The sequence below is a fragment of the Rhipicephalus sanguineus genome, chromosome 5, assembly GCF_013339695.2.
Source record: "Rhipicephalus sanguineus isolate Rsan-2018 chromosome 5, BIME_Rsan_1.4, whole genome shotgun sequence".
NCBI classification, from domain to species: Eukaryota; Metazoa; Arthropoda; class Arachnida; order Ixodida; family Ixodidae; genus Rhipicephalus; species Rhipicephalus sanguineus.
The window spans coordinates 58,171,818-58,191,258 of NC_051180.1; the positions used below are offsets into that span (position 1 = coordinate 58,171,818).

General features: G+C 47.5%; 2 protein-coding genes across 2 annotated transcripts; both read left to right on the top strand.

The window, feature by feature from the left end:
* Nucleotides 1-95: 95 nt before the first annotated feature.
* LOC119393671 (endothelin-converting enzyme 2-like) lies at nucleotides 96-3,511 on the top strand. Its single transcript, XM_037660789.2, has 2 exons — nucleotides 96-259; nucleotides 2,068-3,511. Exons 1-2 carry the CDS (start codon nucleotides 110-112, stop codon nucleotides 3,355-3,357), a joined length of 1,440 nt encoding a protein of 479 aa, XP_037516717.2. The 5' UTR covers nucleotides 96-109; the 3' UTR covers nucleotides 3,358-3,511.
* A 7,862-nt stretch (nucleotides 3,512-11,373) lies between these two features.
* LOC119394677 (solute carrier family 2, facilitated glucose transporter member 8-like) lies at nucleotides 11,374-16,278 on the top strand. The gene is made up of 5 exons (XM_037661991.1): nucleotides 11,374-11,827; nucleotides 13,128-13,351; nucleotides 13,798-14,072; nucleotides 15,018-15,290; nucleotides 15,924-16,278. The coding sequence occupies exons 1-5, from the start codon at nucleotides 11,374-11,376 to the stop codon at nucleotides 16,276-16,278; spliced, it is 1,581 nt and encodes a 526-aa protein (XP_037517919.1).
* The last annotated feature ends 3,163 nt before the right edge of the window (nucleotides 16,279-19,441 follow it).

Here is a 19,441-nt window from a genome sequence, read left to right on the forward strand (position 1 = left end):
CTGTAGTATGCAAGAAAGAACGTAAATATTACATGCATTTGTACGAATAACTTCACACCGCAATTTCAACACATGTGGAGTGAGTGGCGCCGTGTAACAATACCATAAAATGCAGGTGCTCCTGCTGGACAATCGAGTACTATCCGCAGTGGTGCCGTCGCTGATGGATCCACGACCCGACTTTGACATGGAGTACGTTACCTTCCGTCAGATGGACTTCATCACCGGCCCTTACCTATCCGCGGCAGAATGGCTGCAAGTACGTCACAACAGTTAATATATGCTTGAAAGCGGGAAAATTGTGTTATCAGTGTTCTTGTTTTAAGCCCTTAAAGGGGCTGTGCGCGCTATTCAGCGCACCGAGATTCTGCAACAAAAGCAAAGTGATGAAAAGAATACTTAAAACGCGTCCGATACATTTGGAAACACCTCATTTTTTGATGAGAATGAAGGCACGAGGCTTCGATATTCTATAGAGAGTGCCATCATAGACATCACAGTGTATTTGTCGGTGATGTTTTTGAACAGAAAAACACGCGGAAAGTTGTTCTGCACTCTTACAATCACTTTCCTCGTCAGTATGTCGCGATAAAGTAGCCTCCTGAGAAATAAATGGATAAAAGCTAATATAGGTTGTAGATAACGTCGAGGGCTCTGTGGCTTTGTTGTACTGCTTCTTGGATTTCGATCGGTAAGAAACCGTTACTTTATAGGCGTATTGCCAGGAGCGGAGCCGCTTGCCCATCTGTGAACAAGCGATTACTTAACTGCGGTACGGCAATAAATTTGTGGGCATGTCATTATCTATGTATTTTTTTTTTCATCTTAGCCGAAGCAGCGTGCATTAAGATGAAATTCACATGACTGACCTCCACACATCAGATATATTCGTGTGGAGCTGTTCGCACTGGTAAAAGAAGGTGCACAGTTTGGAACTGATTACTCAACGATAACTGATCTCTTTGGAAATTATTCTATTCACGGTTTCGCTGTCTTACTTTTACAACTGGGCCTTTGGGTTTTAACCAACTTACTGAATACGAAGAACACTGTTCTATTTAAGAAACGTGCTTAGTCTCACGTTCTCCATCAGTGCATTCGCAAATGACGTAAATGCGACACGCTCCCTCGTCTGCGGTATGGGATAAGGCTGGGAAGAAAATCCGCTTGCTGATGCTAGTCGAACCAGAGTGCAGTTTGTGTTGTTTTGAAGTGACATCAAACAACACAAACTGCACTCTGGTTCGACTAGCATCAGCAAGCAGATTTTCTTCCCAGCCTTATCCCATACCGCAGACGAGGGAGCGTGTCGCATTTACGTCATTTGCGAATGCACTGATGGAGAACGTGAGACTAAGCACGTTTCTTAAATAGAACAGTGTTCTTCGTATTCAGTAAGTTGGTTAAAACCCAAAGGCCCAGTTGTAAAAGTAAGACAGCGAAACCGTGAATACAATAATTTCCAAAGAGATCAGTTATCGTTGAGTAATCAGTTCCAAACTGTGCACCTTCTTTTACCAGTGCGAACAGCTCCACACGAATATATCTGATGTGTGGAGGTCAGTCATGTGGATTTCATCTGTATGCACGCTGCTTCGGCTAAGATGAAAAAAAAAAATACATAGATAATGACATGCCCACAAATTTATTGCCGTACCGCAGTTAAGTAATCGCTTGTTCACAGAAGGGCAAGCTTGCTGATGCTAGTCGAACCAGAGTGCAGTTTGTGTTGTTTGATGTCACCTGGAAGTGACATCAAATAATACAAACTGCACTCTGGTTCGACTAGCATCGGCAAGCGGATCAATCTAAGTGCGATAGTGCGGTGACAGGAGAGCATTGTCGTGGAGCTAGAAAATGTCTTTGTAGTATTGGGAGCGTTACTCGTTACTTGTCTCGTCTTTTTCCTGTCCGCCGTGTCTTATTTTCGCGCTGTTAACCTTAAGTATGCACAACCAACTAGCCCAGTCAGCCACTTTATTAAGTTACTGCCATTTTACTTTCCTCAGCCTAACACTTTTCATGCGCGGTACCCTTCAAGCATGTCATGGCTTTATCTTCCAACAGACTGTAAACCAGCATCTTCCCATCGACCTAGGCCTAGACGACGAGATCTTCGTCATGAATCGCCGGCTGCTGCAGCTTCTTGCGTGGCTCGTCGCAGGTTTTGAGGACCCCTCAGCGCTGCTCTCGTACATCACGTGGCACGTGGCGCGGCATCTGGCGCCCATGACGTCGTACCCGCTGTCGTTCGCCCAGTTCGCCGACACTCCCAGTGCGCCAGGCTCCCGGAGTGCCTACACCGCCACGCTGGGCTACATGATCGGCCGCTGCTACGTGGACGCCGACTCCACGATGCCGTTCGCCTTCGCGCGCGTCTTCACGCGGCGCTGGCTGCCCCCGAAGACAGTGCAGAACGTGAGCGTCATGCTGTCTCGCATCCGAGCAATGGCCAACGCCACAATGGCCGCCGTGTCCTGGATGGACGAGGAGACCAAGCGAGCTGCGTTCGAGAAACTGGCCACGTTGCGCTCCATCGTCGGCAGCCCCGAGAACATGTCTTCGGACAGTGCCCTGCAGTCGCTGTACCCGTACGTGCCCGACTTGAACGGTTCGTACCTCGAGATGGCTCTATCGTTGCACGTCGCGGAGCTGCGTTATGCCAAGAGCTTCCTGCGCCCTGCCAACGGCTCGGAGGCATCGTCCAGCCAACGGGTCAACGTGCCTTTGACTCTGGTCAATGCATTCTACCTGCCCGTGTACCACGTGGTGGTCATACCGGCGGCCATCCTGTACCCTCCCTTCTACGTCACTTCGCACCCGGCGTCGTACAATTACGGCAGCCTGGGTCACGTGTTGGGCCACGAGCTGACTCACGCGTTCGACCCGGACATGGGCCTGTACGGCCGCGACGGACTGCGCCACGACTGGTGGACTCCGGCGTCGCGTAAGATGTTCGAAGCGAAGCTGGCCTGCCTGCGCCGGCTGTACAACGATATCCCTTGGTCTGGCGGCGTCAACTTCGGCGATCACGCGCTGTCCGAGAACTTTGCCGACAGTGGCGGTGTGCTCAAGGCGTACCGGGCTTTCAAGGCTGCACCCAAGGTGGTTGTGGGGAACCAGCGAGGCGAAGGCCAGGCGTCGCCGGCACTGGCCCGGTTCAGCGCTGAGCAGCTGTTTTTCGTCAGCAGCTGCTTCAAGTGGTGTTCCCGGGACGAGAAGCAGAGCCCCGGCTGGTACTCGCCACCGCGCATGCGCTGCAATGTTCCCCTGCTCAACATGCCCGAGTTTGCCGAGGCGTTTGAGTGCGGCGCGGGAAAGGCGATGAACCCAGCAACTAGATGCGACTTTATGTGACCGGCGTACTTTCAATCGCTTGGATTGCGCACGTCTCTCGCGCGCCTTCGTATAGTTCGTTACATGCGCGATTTCAGTGGCGCTTGTTTCGTTCGCCATAATCGCACGGAATTAAAAATTGTAGAGTCCCCTTTGTACTTGCCTAAGACGTACAACTCGAGGCGCCGCTATTTCATCATCCTCATCGTAATTATCATCACTGGAGCTTCAGAGATCACGTGAGTAAGCTGCACATCGGGAGCAGTGCACTGTACGGTACTTCGTTCCGCACGAATAAATACAAGAAATATCTATCATCGCTGAAGTCGGGTCAGTCATTTGAAAGGTAAGTCCGAAGGCTTCCCGCCGCATCAAAAGTGAAGAGCACATTCAAAGGCAAGTTACTCAAATCCGTAAGTCGGTCTCATTTAATGGACTCCATCCTCCGAAGCGATTGCTTCGTAGAGCACGCGACGATCGTTTCAAAACATAGCAGCGCATCAAAGTGTCAAGCTGTAAGAACAGATTCAACTAAGTTGGTCTCATTAAGTGGACTCCATCCTCGGAAATGATTGCTTCGTACAGCGCGACGATCATTTCAAAACATGAGACATCGTTAGGGCTGCGCGTTAAGGAGAGGTTCTTGATGGAAAATGGAAAATAGCAAGGTGGGGGAGTGACACAGTAACTGTCTCTCAGTCGAGGACACCACAACCGCGTCACTTTAGGGGAAGGGGTGTAAAAGGAAAGGAGGAGATAGATGGTGGGAGGGAAGGGAAGGTCACAACAGGTAGAGAAATATTTCACTTTCACAGGTCTACAGAGAGAGAGAGAGAGAGAGAGAGAGAGAGAGAGCTTACGTTCTCAAATAAGCCTAGAAAGAGGCGGCGCTAGGTGAAGGCTAATCCCTGAAACATTGACCTGCCCCCTCCACACATCGCCCGTCTTGGAACTCCAGGAGGCCTGTCCTATACGATAGATAGTTCCACGAGCGTATTTGATGGGGCCTCCCGTTGTAGCTGCCTCTCCAGCTGAAAATTCCTGGTGCTGCTCCATCAAGGAAGTCGAAATAGGCAGGCGCTCTCGGTTCACGGCAACGGGGAACGTGAGTGAGCAAGCTGCCGCATGACCAAATAGGAAGGTATACACATCAACGGGAAACTTCAAAAATTATTTTCTTCCTTAAAACAAAAATTGTAATGATAAAACTTGTTCAATAAGAAGAACGGCTTATTTGCTTTCGATTGAGCTATAAAGCAGATTTTTAACTGAACCACCAATCTCAACGTGGACCAAAATAAAAATTTTTATTTAAATTCGTGATTTTTTTCTCGTAAACTCTAGAAACTTAAGAAATCTATAAAACTATTTTTAACGCAAAATGTACCTTTCGTAGAGTAAGTATGTATTCATTACTCAGATGTTGACACAAGGCGCACAGAACATTCTGGCCTAATTCCGGGAATCTTTTATGGCAGAAAAATTACAGTAATATTATTCAGCTTCAAACGCCTTACACAAACTCTTTTTTTTTAATATGTAAACCAAATTTGGTACTAAAACAAGAAACGACATTTCTAGAATAAATTTTTTTACAACACCCAGACGACATTCTGTTCAACTCGGAAGGCTCCCACGTGGCCAATTCTTTTTCTCTCCTAAATATTCTAGCATTTCACTGTTTTCAATCCAATAAATCAGCACGACTTCTTTTGGAATACACTTGAGATGGTCGCCAAAATGGCTGGGACGTTTGGCATGGAATGACCCTGCTGCCATATGCGCGGATGCGCGTGCTCGCATGGACGCCGCCTCATCTTGTACGAATGGCTTAGACGAAGCGCGCTTTGGCTAGCGTGGCTTTGTTAGCTCAGTGGGTAACGTGCTCGGCTAGTGAGCGAGTGGTCGAAGGTTCGAAACTCGCCTTCGAAACTATTCTTTCCCGATTATTTGTTTTTTTTTTCATGAGAGGGTCGTGTTATGTGTTACAGAAAGATAAGTTTCCAGGGTGCGTCGCCCAAGAAAGTTTATGTATAAAATATCGCGGTGACATTATGGGCATGAAAATACTACGACGAATCAGCCGCTGCTGCAGCAGACTGTTTCTTCTAAATTTCGTGGCACCACAAGCCTTCTAACTTTTAATGGAGCTTGCGGAACTTCTATTCACGAATTAAGGGCATGCTTCACAGCAACGTAGAATTGTGTCCGCATTAAAGATGTTATTACGTATAGATAACCAAGCTCTAAAATCCCATTTTTTTATTACCGTACCTATACTCAGACAAAGGTATTTCTCAATTTCGCGATATACGGCAATCACTGCGAAAAAAAGCCCCCAAGGGCCATAAATTAAAAACCCTTTGATACAATCACTAGAATTTAACCTTTTAGTGGCAACAAACCCCAACAAATAGGGTGAAATAGTTGCGGAGAAGCGCGATAATTCCGTTCCTTTGTACCACCAAGGAGTACCACCAAGGGTATAAGTTCCCCTGATGCGTTTGCTTCACCGCAGTGAACGTCCGAAAACAGTCGAAAAAGTTCAGGCCCTTATCATCCATGATAAGGCCCAACTTTTGCCTGACGTCACACAGCATCCTGTACAGTATGAAGCGAAACCATCACGACGCGCGGCTGCCTGGTCGCTGTCAAGGAAAATGTAGAGATCTTGTTGCTTATAATAATAGACACCCTCATCACAAGTCGTGTCAAGAAGTTGGCTTCCCAACAACACAGACCGTGGGAAAACTTTTGGGTCGTTCTGTCATCCTTGGGATAAAAAATATGCATTCAGCTCCGTCGTTGCAAGATGTGACGTCAGACAAAAGTTGAGCCTTATCATGGGTGATAAGGGCCTCAACTTTTTGGACTGCTTTTCGACATCTATTGCGGGGACGCAAACGTCTGAGGGGACCTTTCGCTCGGAAAATACGCATACTAGGTGCATCGTTGCAATGTGTGACGTCAGACAAAAGTTGAGCCTTATCATGGGTGATAAGAGCCTCAACTTTTTGGACTGCTTTACGACATATATTGTGGTGAAGCTAACTCAACAGGAGACATTAAACTCGGGAGACCATTACTTTAGACCGAGTATATCCATCGCTGCGACGTGTGACGTCAGACAAAAGTTGAGCCTTATCATGGGTGATAAGGGCCTCAACTTTTTGGACTGCTTTTCGACATCTATTGCGGGGACGCAAACGTCTGAGGGGACCTTTCGCTCGGAAAATAGGCATGCTAGGTGCATCGTTGCAATGTGTGACGTCAGACAAAAGTTGAGCCTCATCATGGGTGATAAGAGCCTCAACTTTTTGGACTGCTTTACGACATATATTGTGGTGAAGCTAACTCAACAGGAGACATTAAACTCGGGAGACCATTACTTTAGACCGAGTATATCCATCGCTGCGACGTGTGACGTCAGACAAAAGTTGAGCCTTATCATGGGTGATAAGGGCCTCAACTTTTTGGACTGCTTTTCGACGTTTATTGCGGGGAAGCAAACGTATCAGGGGACCTTTCGCTCGGAAAATACGCATACTAGGTGCATCGTTGCAATGTGTGACGTCAGACAAAAGTAGAGCCTTATCATGGGTGATAAGGGCCTCAACTTTTTGGACTGCTTTTCGACATATATTGTGGTGAAGCTAACTCAACAGGAGACATTAAACTCGGGAGACCATTACTTTAGACCGAGTATATCCATCGCTGCGACGTGTGACGTCAGACAAAAGTTGAGCCTTATCATGGGTGATAAGGGCCTCAACTTTTTGGACTGCTTTTCGACATCTATTGCGGGGACGCAAACGTCTGAGGGGACCTTTCGCTCGGAAAATACGCATACTAGGTGCATCGTTGCAATGTGTGACGTCAGACAAAAGTTGAGCCTTATCATGGGTGATAAGAGCCTCAACTTTTTGGACTGCTTTACGACATATATTGTGGTGAAGCTAACTCAACAGGAGACATTAAACTCGGGAGACCATTACTTTAGACCGAGTATATCCATCGCTGCGACGTGTGACGTCAGACAAAAGTTGAGCCTTATCATGGGTGATAAGGGCCTCAACTTTTTGGACTGCTTTTCGACATCTATTGCGGGGACGCAAACGTCTGAGGGGACCTTTCGCTCGGAAAATAGGCATGCTAGGTGCATCGTTGCAATGTGTGACGTCAGACAAAAGTTGAGCCTCATCATGGGTGATAAGAGCCTCAACTTTTTGGACTGCTTTACGACATATATTGTGGTGAAGCTAACTCAACAGGAGACATTAAACTCGGGAGACCATTACTTTAGACCGAGTATATCCATCGCTGCGACGTGTGACGTCAGACAAAAGTTGAGCCTTATCATGGGTGATAAGGGCCTCAACTTTTTGGACTGCTTTTCGACGTTTATTGCGGGGAAGCAAACGTATCAGGGGACCTTTCGCTCGGAAAATACGCATACTAGGTGCATCGTTGCAATGTGTGACGTCAGACAAAAGTAGAGCCTTATCATGGGTGATAAGGGCCTCAACTTTTTGGACTGCTTTTCGACATATATTGTGGTGAAGCTAACTCAACAGGGGACATTAAACTCGAGAGACCATTACTTTAGACCCAGTATATCCATCGCTGCGACGTGTGACGTCAGATAAAAGCTGAGCCTTATCCTGGGTGATAAGGGCCTCAACTTTTTCGACTGCTTTTCGGCATTTATTGCGGGGAAGAAAACGTATCAGTGGAACTTTCGCTCGGAAAATACGCATACTAGGTCCTCATCGCATACACATAAGGGCCTCAACTTTTTCGACTGTTTTTAGACATCTATTGCGGTTGAGCAAATGAACCAAGGAGGTTGAAAAAAAATTTTAACCTCCTTGAAGTGAACAAGGAGTACATTTAGCTCTGAAACATGGCGTTTCTCGCTTATCAACGCGATAGCGCTTAAGAGCTTCTTTTGCAGAAACTCCGGTGTCGGCGTCGGTGTCGTTGGTTGTGAGCGAAAAATCAGCTTTGTCCATGAGCGAAAATTCGTTCGACATAGATGCAAATAAATAAATTTAAAAAATTAGCTCCCAGTGAGAATCAAACCCGGGCCTCCTGCGTGGCAAGCAGGTGTTGTACTGCGGAGCCACGCCAGTGCTCAAAACTGTTTCGTACAAAAACGCTATAAGAATGTCATGTACTGGGTGTCTCTCGTTAACGCATGTAATATTGCGTGGCAGATTCGTGGAATCGCACCAGCCGTCAAAACATGCGAACTGCGGAACGAGTCGGTGGTTTAAAGCTGCCCGCCCAAAGTGTGCGACTGCGCAAGTGGAAGAGGAATTTATTGTCTACCGATAGCAGCAGGTATAAATTCGATTTAACATCGAGCTGGAAACATAAGAGAGGAGGGGTGGGCGAGAACTTCTGAGTATTTACACTTCCTTGCAGCAGCAGCGCTAGGAATTTTCAGCTGGAGAGGCAGCTACAATAACAGGCCCCTTCAAGGCCTTGATGGAGCTATCATCGTGGGATAGGCCTTCTGAATTTTTAAGAGGAACGATAGGGTCTAATAAGAAACAAAATACAACTCTGCCGTTGGGAAACGAAAAAAAAAAATTGTGACAGATTGAGAGGGGTCATTTGCAAACTGTAGGATTGTTGCGGTTTGAAGGTTACGACGTTTTTAATGAGAATTATGTTTTAACGTGACTCACGGGCTCTGTGAAACCATCATCATCATCATTCGGGATGATGGAGTCCGTTCAATGGGACCAACTTAATCGAAACAATTTCCACAGCTACGCGCGTTTTTTTTTTTTTTTTGTTGCTACAGCTACATGCGTTTTATATTATGCTATTTGATGCGAAATAAATTAAGTTGACGAGTGAAAGAAACAGAGCTAAAATGAGGGGACAAGGACGAACACAGACCACGGCACTGATTAACAACCATATGGTTGTTAGTCAGCGCCGTGGTCTGTGTCCGTTCTCGTCCCGTAATTTTAGAGCTGTTTTTTACACGCGTGAACATGAACCAACCAGCCGTAATGCGTACCCTACTGAAATTAAGTTGACTTGAGCAAGAACTTACCTTCGAATGTGCTCCTCACTGTCCATGTGGCGAGCCAGCATTTGCCCTTACCTTTCAATGGCCGCCCCGACTTCAGCGATGATAGAAACAGAAGAGACGTGTCCTTTATTGGGAACATAACTAACTATACTTCTCGTTTTTATTCGTGCATAATGATGATTCAACATGATGGTAATCACCATCATCTCTGATAGAAGTTCTGCGAATTCACTTGTACGTTTAACTCGATTGTTTACTAGCTGTAGACTTCTTCCTGAATTTCCTAGCTTATAATAATATGCGCACAGAAATCTATTATTAAAATACCTACAATGTCGGTGTCTGACATAGGGAAAAGACGAATGCCGATTCGAGCACCGCGGGAGCTCGTGCTCGTGTGAAAACTGACGGAGAAGAAGAAGACGAAGAAGAGGAAGCTGATTCGTTCCGCAACGTCAGGCCATGCCGAAAAAACGCAAGTCGTCATCAAAGAAGAAATCCGAACCGTACGCAAGTATTGTGTACTCTTGATAGCACTAACTCATTTAGATGTTCCTTGGCGTACTTTTGTTCAATTTTCTTAAACAAGCCCATGGTATGGTCATCCAACCATGCCTACGTGTCAGATTAACTAGTCGTGAGTCTCCCTTCCGTGAGAAACGAGCGTGCAGCATGGTATATAGATAGATAATAATTAAATTCTGGAGGTTTACGGGGCAGAACAACGATGCCATTATGGCGCATCACGTGGTGTGGTACTCTGAATAAATTTTGACCACCCGGAGTTCTTTGCCGCGCAAATAAATATATGTACACTGGCGTTCTTGCATTTCGACCCCATCGATATGCAGTCATTGTGGCTGGGAATCGCACACATGCTTTCGGGCTTAGCAGCGCGGCACCTTGCCTGCCAAGCGACAACGGCGGTTACAGTTATTCAGACGGAGAGAGAAACATAAGATAGGTGAAAGACTGGCGTGCTGCAAATCAACCTTACGCGCTTGCATCTATAGTGGATGGTGTTACGCTTTTATAAACTCGAGGTAGCAAATTCAATCAGAGCCGTGGCGACGGCATTTTGATGTAGTGCACGTTAAATTCATTTAGATTTAGGTACACCATGTTAGAGAAGCGCATTATGTTGAAAATAATCGGTACTCTTCAACGACTGCGTTCCTCACTCTGTCATGGTAGTTCTGGCGGGTAAGACTTTGAAAAATTAAATAAATTGAGGAAGTACTTTGTCGTACGTCTATAACGGTTCCTAATTTACGCATCGCGAGTTGCGTTTCGTGAGGCAGAATTCATGCGGAACGAAGTCGCGCTGTAGAGAACATGCAGTCCAAAAGCAGACGACAGAGGATAGACACATCGTGGTGGTGGCTACAGGGTTCTAATTAAGTACGTTTAAGGCGCATTGCTTTTAAAAACATTTACACTCTTCAAGACATCGTTTCGATTACGAAGCTTAATTTACACAACCAAGGAACGTAAGTACGCCACAACGCAACACAAAACCAACTGTAGACACCGATATATCCCCAGTTACATGTCGCGTTTCAAGGGTACTATAATATAATAATTGCTCGGGTTTTACGTCCCAAAACCGCGATATGATTATGAGGGACGCCGTTATGGAGGGCTCCGGAAATTTTGAACACCTGATGTTCCAACGTGCACCTAAATTTAAGTGCACGGGCCTCAAGCATTTCGCCTCCATCGAAATGCTAACCATAACCACTAGACCCAGCGTGGCGAAGGCCTCAAAGGTGCTCAATATTTGAATGCACACCAAGCGTGTTGCCTTCATGGCTTTGAAGATACTTTTTCAACGCCTCGCTTTGCAAAACTTGAAAGCTTTTAATCAAAATTCATTCTGTTTGGTGTCGTTCAAGCGTTGCTGGTGTCTCTTTGGTCACAGGTCCCAGGGCGTGGCAGCGCAAGCCACTTCTACGGCGCAAACCACGTCGGTCCTGGAGAATACCGCGATGACTGCCACGGCAGACTCCGCGATTTCAAAAACGTCTTCGATAGCGCCGTCAAACGTAACGTCGAACGTAACTTCGAAGATTTCGTCCAAGGATACATCGAGGACACAGTCGCCATCGAAGGATGCGCCCAAGGGTTCAGCTGGTTTCGATGGTCCACCCGTGGAGCCAGCCAGCAACGCAGCCATGGAGGCACTGCGCAACCTGAAAACGGTCGCGAAAGGCGGCACCCCTGCTACCGACCTGGACAGCGTAGGCACGCGAGGCCACCACGTCAGATCCATGGTGACGGTTTGCATGTGCTCGTGCGCCGCCGGCACCGCACTGGGCTTCGCCTCGGCTGCCATGCCTTACATTGAACGCGAGTCCTGGTACCAATTGACGCAGGCGCCGCAGAACCGATGGTTCACCGACATTCTCACGTTCGGTGCCGCAATCGGGGCGCTTCTGTCGGGTATGTGACTTCCCTTTTCCGCAGGCGCCAAACGGATTCTACATAGAGTTTTATCCTGTCCGGTATTCCGGTACATCAGGTAGCTTTTGCGTAATACCGGGTTACCGGGCGACATCTTGAGACGCTTTGTCTGGTCACATTTCCTCTCGTTTTCGTGTTTGATGAGTGTTCTTTTCGAAAAAAAAAAAGACATTTGAAAAGTGTCAGTCATTCCACCGTGTGAAGGCGGATGTGCGAAACTGTTTAGCACCCGACACAAAGGCCAGTTTAGTATCAAAAGCCAGGTTGTGAATGTGCCTATCAACGTTCAAAACGTTGTACAGGGTACATCAACGACGACATCACCAGCTAAGTGCGCATTAGGTGACGTTTGCTCGCCAAGCCCCGCCTACAAAACCGTATTCTCCGCTACGCGACTTGCCTGCGCGACTTCTTATTTATGGTAGGCTACACTGCAATCAGGGCGAGCCAACTTACAAAGACCAAGGCAACACCGATCCCGTTAAAGCAAGCTTCACTTCTGAACACAAATGCATTGCTCGGAAGACATTTTTCTAGCGGCAATATAAGCCGTCCTATATCGAAATGTGACGGCCCTAGGATCTTATTATTTCATTGTTTGCTGTCGCCCCGAGGCGTGCGCGGGTCCTGGCAGAGCGCGGAAGCAGCAATGCATTTGCAATTACAGCGCTTTGGATAATGTACACCAGTGGCGAAGCAGAATACGCTTGGTTACTATAAAGTATACGTAAAGTAATGGTTGTTGAGATCTATCATAGGCCGCTCTCGAGCTGTTGTGCACGGTAAACCGACGCTGTGAGAAAGCTTAGAGAGGCACTGTGAGCCGCACCGCACTCAAAGTGCTATACATTGCATACGCACTGCCTTGCGAGCGCTAAACTGATGATGATGATGATGATGATGCATGTATTTGTAGGCATTTCCTTCGAGACGGGGTGGTGAGCACTAGTCACCTAGACTGTTCGTTACATTTACGTATTACTCTATTACAGTCTAGAATCCTTGCTCTTCCTTCTTCACACAAGGTTTTGTTTTTAAGTATTGTTATCTACGCCTGCAACGACTCTTGTTTTATTAAACTCTTCCCTGCTTTCTTTTTCGCCGATATGCTAAACGTCTCTTGCTTACATCAACTGCTGACGATGTTAACACTTTCATACACTTTAAAACACAGGCATTCTTACATGTGTACACTTTCCACGGGTCTGAAACTGTCCGTAATAACGCGCTTCCTTGCGAACAATCCTGATAGTGAGTGAGTGGCTTGCTCGTGCGGCAGGGTGGCCATTGTGGGCGCTCGGCAGCCGGATGACGCTTCTGCTGTGCGTCCTGGTGATGGCTCTCTCGTGGTTCGTGCTCGCCGCGTCTTCCAATACCACCATGCTCCTTTCAGCCAGAGCTGCGTGTGGTCTGTGGCTGGGCGTCATCGACATCGGCGTCAGCCTGTACGTTGCCGAGGTGGCACCCGTAGACATGAGGGCCTTCTACACAGGTCTCACCGAGGTAGGCGCTATAGTTAAGGCCAGAGGTTTAAACAAACAAGTTGGCAGGGGCGTAGCCAGAAATTTTTTTCGGGGTGTGGGGCATCAACCATACCATATGTATGTTCGTGTGTGCTTTTGTATGTGTGCGTGCATATATACGCAAGCAAAATTGAAAAATTTCCACTGGGGGAGGGGTTGAACACCCCAACTCCTCCCCCCCTGGCTGTTGGACTAAACAGAACCGCGATTTTAGGAGGGCTTTACAGCTCAAAACTTAGCGAGGGCCTGTTTGCCGTAGTTTTATAGCATTTCACTCTGCGCAACTTTATAGGGGGCAACATTAGCGCAGTACTTTTGGCTGGGCTAGTTGGTGCATTTTACGGAAGGAATATAGCGCCAGTGAGACGAACACAAGAGGTGACACTTATATCAACTGTGATCTACAAAGACTTGTTACAATGCCAGGTTGCCACAGGGATCGGTATCGTGGCCAGCTACACGCTGAACGGTATACCGTGGCGGCTGCAAGCGATGGTTTGGGCCCTGGTGCAATTGCCGCTCCTGGTTTGGCGGCGATACCTGGTCGAGAGTCCCCGCTGGCTGTTGCTCCGGGGACGTTTGGACGAGGCAACCATGGCCGCAACCAGCCTGTACGGGTTTCACAAACCGCCAGAGCTGAGGCCAGGACGGTTCCAACAACAGGACACCAGATCACCCACTTCATTCGGGCGACATATGAGGCTGGTCTCAATAGGCGCCATTGCGCACTCATTTTCTAAGTACCCGCATTTCATTTTGGTTTCCGTGATAACGAACTGAATCAGTATAAGGCAAACCTTTCGTAAAGTTCATTTAAAAGTGCTACAACTGTCATGACTTTGACATATATGTTGGCTAGGTTGTAGTGCATTCAAAGCAGACTGTCAAGGATGACAGTGACGGAGTAGACGGTTACTTTTGCGCTTAACTGATATATGCCCAACAAAGAACAGAGAACACACAGTAGTGCAAAACAACCATGCTTCGGTCCAAGTCTAACATGAAATGCTAATAAAAAATATGATGATTGGTAATGGCCGAAGGTATCTTCGGTAATGTTCGCTAATGTTTACCGAAGATATCTCAGTACGCTGTTTCGACAAGGAGCTCCTATGAAGGGTGGGCGAGTTGGTGCAGCACATTTAGCAATGAAATAGCGCCAGCAGACAGGAAGGAGGGAGAGATAGATATAAATTAAACAGTGTGAACGATAGGCTGCAGCTGTCGACAGTTGGTAGCTGTAGCTTCAAGGTAGAGCTCATAATCTTTGTTCTGGGGCTGAATTCAGAAAACTTCTCTTTCGTAAGTGTGTTTTCCCACTGGTCAGCCGGCTTCACTAGTGACATGACCCGCATCATCACCGGCTGAAACATTCTCTTACGAAAATTTTTAGCGTAAGAGGTTTTTGTGAATACAGATTTTTGTGAATTTGTCTTGTGTGTTGGCGCTGTTTCCTACTTTGGCTAAAATGCCATCATTTCAATAAGTTCTCGACTTGTTCACTCTTTCAGTCATCCATTCTTGAGACGGAAGCCTCAATTTCCAAACGCTGACGTTGGTCTTTGTGCATGCTCTGTCGCTTGTTCTCATAATCGATAGACACCGCTACACTTTCTTTTCAAGGATCGATTCGTGCGCGCATGCAGGCGTTTCTCAGCGTGCCTGCTGCTCCAGCTGCTGCAGAGCGCATCGTGCGCGCAGCTATTCTTCCTCCGAGGCATCCAGGCCATGGAAGGCCTTGTGAAGGACGTGCCAGCGGCGCTCGCCGCTCTCATCATGACGGCCATGCACGTGTCTTTCGTCGTGCTGTTCACCTCGCTGACACGCTCCACGGGTCGTCGACAGCTCCTGTGCGTGTCGACCCTGCTCGAGGTCTTCTGCTTCGCCGCCTTTCCACCTTTCGAGCATCTTTCCTTCAGGTACACCACCTCGCGAAAAAAAAAAGCAAATTGGAGGCGACGATTCTAAACCTTGGCTTAGATGTCTGGTAATGGCACTCGCACCTCGGCATTCATCTGGCCTGGTGTACACTTTAAACCAACGAGCGCGTAAAAAGGGTGTCTTTTGCTTCCCGAACATTAACCGACATCTGGCTTGCTTGGGTTTCCTTCCTTGAAAACGTGGCGCTCTCCACTTTCCTATCGAGAATGCTATCTCACGCTGATACCGCTCGTGCCGTTTGTGACCTGGAAGTGCCGGGTGCGCGGCGATAATGCAAGGAAAGACACGCGAGATAAGAGACTATTATTGTAGGGGAACAAAAAGACACCCTTTTTACTCGCTCGCTCTTTAGAGTGTGTTCCTTGGGATAACTTTGGTTAGCCCCTACCGCCACCCGCCCCCCCCCCCCCCCTCTGGATCCGCGACTCAGACAAGGAGGGTTGCCCAGGACATGCGCTGAGTTCAGCGCATGTCCTGTGCTCCCCTCATCTTGTCTCTCGTGTTGTAACGCGCTCTTTCGAAATGAACTTCAACCAACTCACCCAGCTTACCATTTTGATTCAGCTTAACCGCTACTGTTCTCACATTTGTTCTTGGCGCCGCGGTCGCAGTAAGTGGTCGACCGCGGGGCCCCCAGACCACACCAACTGGACCTCCGTGTACTCGGTCAACCTTCTCGTGCTGAGCTATTCAGTGGGCCTCTGTCATCTGCCGCCACTGTTAACTGCCGAGCTCTGTTCGGGACCCAGCTGGCTGCGATACCTGGGCGCACCGGCAATCTGGGCCACGCGGTGGTTCGTCGTCTTTGTGATGGTCGAGTTCAACGAGCAGTTCCTGACGGTCATGCGTTTTCGGAACGCGCACATGTACGCCGCCCTGGCGATGTCAGTGACCGCCGGCGCGTTGTTATTCCTGCTGCCCGAGACCGAAGGTCGGCCGCTGTCGGAAATCGAGCAGCAAGACTAGGCTGCACCCACAAGGTCCCGTTCGGCGGTGTCCTCATCTGCGAAGATTTATTTGTGCAGGTTGCCCAATTAGCGTAGCGTAAACTTGGAATTGTTACTGTTTCTGTGTACTTTACGCGTATGATTTATAAAAATATGTGTGGATTGATAGTTACGAGCTTTATTTCTTCATTAATTTGTACAGTACGTTCCTGTGTCCTTGGTCGTCGTGCGTTAGTCACTTTGCTTTCTTGTTTGTGCGTTAGTCACTGTTTCTTGTTAGTCACGTTGCTTTCTTGCACTTTGCGCGTGAAGAGTGTACTAACCTAAAATGAACAAGGAAAGTTGATTAAAACTCGGACAGGGTCTCTTATGCACTCACTTAGGACGACTGAAGGTGAAAGCCATCTTTTTCTTCTCAGTAGGTGTCTTGTTCCTGCCCCGCCACCCTCCGAAAGCTTTCTGCACCTAAAGGGGTTTTGCATTGCTTCCAGGATCGGAGGCACCTCGCCTGGTTTTGCACTGCCTCCGTGATCGGCCCGCCGTCGACCAAGCTATGATTTCGTGTGATGACGTCATCATGTGAAGTCACATTACGTGACGTCATCATTACGGCATAATGACCTCACAAATTTTGTCTATCTGTGACGGCGTATGCGACGTCATATGCCGTCACATATGTCTTTCTTTCTATGCTATGCTTTACCATGGCCGGTCTGTAGACGCATGCTCACTCCCGAAGGAGCGAGCGCGCGCCTTCAGACTGGCCGTGGCTTTACTATCTCCCATCCCCCTTTCCCTTTCCTTGTTATACTACATCATACAATGGTATGTTTTGCTCTGCTAGCGTGCCTGGATAGGTGAGTGGTTACGATGCCCGCCTTCGGATCGTGGGTACGCGGGTGCGAATCCCGCCTCGTCAAGAAATTGTTTTCGCCAAGGATTTTTTGTCTCTCTCTCTCTGTACTCGTTCTCTCGCCAATCCGAGTTATTGCATCTCACGCCGGACAGATCGGCACAGCTGGAGAGCGCGCGCCGGGCGCACATGTTTAAAGCAAAAGATGACAGCGCGTCGGCCGAGTTTTTGAGTTCCACGCGCTTGAAAGGTAGAGATCATTCATGATGATGATAGTTTATGTGAACGCGTAACGACATTACGAAAAGTACAACAGCTCCGCTGTAAAAAAATATATCAATGAATATATGAAAAAAGAAAACTCAAGCAAAATATTGTGCGAAATGTGCTGATCCTTACATAAACATTAACGAATATAAGTTATTCAAGAAAGATTTGGCAGATCCCACGCATTGTGGGAATCGGGTTCATGCGAAGCTGTCAGCGAGTACTTCTATGCTGTATTTTATGGCTTTGAGACATGCGTTACGAGGTGGATCGACATGGTTTTGTAAGTGTAGTAGCTGTGTGAACATCGTGGGCACCCCAGGCACGTCGACAGCACTGTCGTTTAAACAGTAAGTTAAGGTGCGACGTAACGTCAGCCCTCACGTTAGAGTACATACGTCAATATTATCTAAACTAAGTGCACTTTATGGTGCAACCATGTGAATATCATACGCAATTTTCGTTAATGCATTCCTCCGGGGTCGAGCAATGCTTCAATATAGCTTGCTGAATGATAGGAATACAAGTGTAATATTTATTAGATTGCTATAAAAGAGGATGCAGCACTTGGAACCACAGACGTTAATCGGATATGAGGCTTGTATCGTAGGAGTATATATGTAGTATTTATTGCTTTCTTGTAAAATTAGATAGCCATCACCACAACCACAATCTACGTTGCACCGCCATTACGCCTGCATAGGCTGTTTTTCCAAACCAGTTTATAGACCTGGCGTGCCCCTGTGGTAGAATACCTGATTGCCAAGCAGAATGCTTGCCTTCGGCTCCTGCTGAGATCTTAATTATTATTCTTTCCATTCGGTCATGCCAACGCTGCCGATGTCGGTTTTGCTTAACGCATTTAAATTACCAATGTCTGTTCTCGCCGTTCCTGGGTAGATAAAAATTGGGGAACGCTTAAGCTTCGCCTTTAAGAGTTGAACGCGATAGCGTTATCCGGCCCCATTCTCATCGTGCTCTATTTCGCTTGTCATTACGTTCAGTCGCCCGGTCTCACACACACGCACACACACTCGACATACCTATAGTGAAAGTAAAGGTTACCGCCCTCTTCAACAGCACTTTTATGACAGCAGTGCACCCACTACGTGTGTGTAAGAGAATGCGCGCACTAATGTCTATGCCCTCTGTAATGGGTGGCATGCTTTAAACCAACATTTTTCGCAGTTGCGATGCACTCACTACGTGTTCGCAAGGGCATACGCGCAGTAATGTGTGTGCCTGTTGTAATGGATGGCCTGCTTTAAACCCGCAACTCGTCATGCAATTCACATGGTGTGACGCCCGATGGCAATATACGATTGTATCCCGTTTTACTGCGATATTACATCTCGTACTGCGACACCTGCACACAGGACGCGTATGTTAGTGAAGCATTAAAGTTAATTTCAGTGCAGTTCTAAGCAGTGGAGTGGCTCTGTGGTGGAACATCTGCTTGCCACGCAGACGGCCTGAGTTCGATTCTCACTCGCACCTAAGATTTTTTAATATATTATTTGCATCTTTCTCGATTTTTCGGTCACGGACAAGACGATGATTTTTCGCTCACAACCAGCGACACCGACACCGCTGCCGACACCGGAATTTCTGCGGAACGAGCTCTTTAACGCTATCGAGTTATAACTGTCGATCACCTCCGGCGCATACCCCTACAGCGCGGCTCGTGGTAAACGGGTATGTGCCACACGTGTCTGGAGGAAAGAATTTGACGACGTAGGCGACAGGATTTTCTCGTTATTCACGTCGTGACCCGACAGTTATATTCGTCAATTCCTCTTACTCCCATGCCAATTTTGGTCTACACCAAGTTAAGGAGGCGATCATGAGAGCACCGAGATGTAGGCGGCTAGATAGATAGATAGATAGATAGATAGATAGATAGATAGATAGATAGATAGATAGATAGATAGATAGATAGATAGATAGATAGATAGATAGATAGATAGATAGATAGATAGATAGATAGATAGATAGATAGAAACGCTCAAAGTGTCATGGAATCGCTTAGAAATGCTTCGCATTTAAAATTATGGCGGCTTCA

What these genes read in the sequence shown, in the direction of transcription:
- LOC119394677 (XM_037661991.1), top strand. Translation starts at nt 11,374, where the DNA reads ATGACTGCCACGGCAGACTCCGCGATTTCAAAAACGTCTTCGATAGCG. An exon ending in TCTACACAGGTCTCACCGAG is followed by an intron (nt 13,352 to 13,797) that starts GTAGGCGCTATA and finishes TTACAATGCCAG; the next exon opens with GTTGCCACAGGGATCGGTAT. An exon ending in TCATTCGGGCGACATATGAG is followed by an intron (nt 14,073 to 15,017) that starts GCTGGTCTCAAT and finishes GCGCGCATGCAG; the next exon opens with GCGTTTCTCAGCGTGCCTGC.
- LOC119393671 (XM_037660789.2), top strand. Translation starts at nt 110, where the DNA reads ATGCAGGTGCTCCTGCTGGACAATCGAGTACTATCCGCAGTGGTGCCG. An exon ending in CCGCGGCAGAATGGCTGCAA is followed by an intron (nt 260 to 2,067) that starts GTACGTCACAAC and finishes ATCTTCCAACAG; the next exon opens with ACTGTAAACCAGCATCTTCC.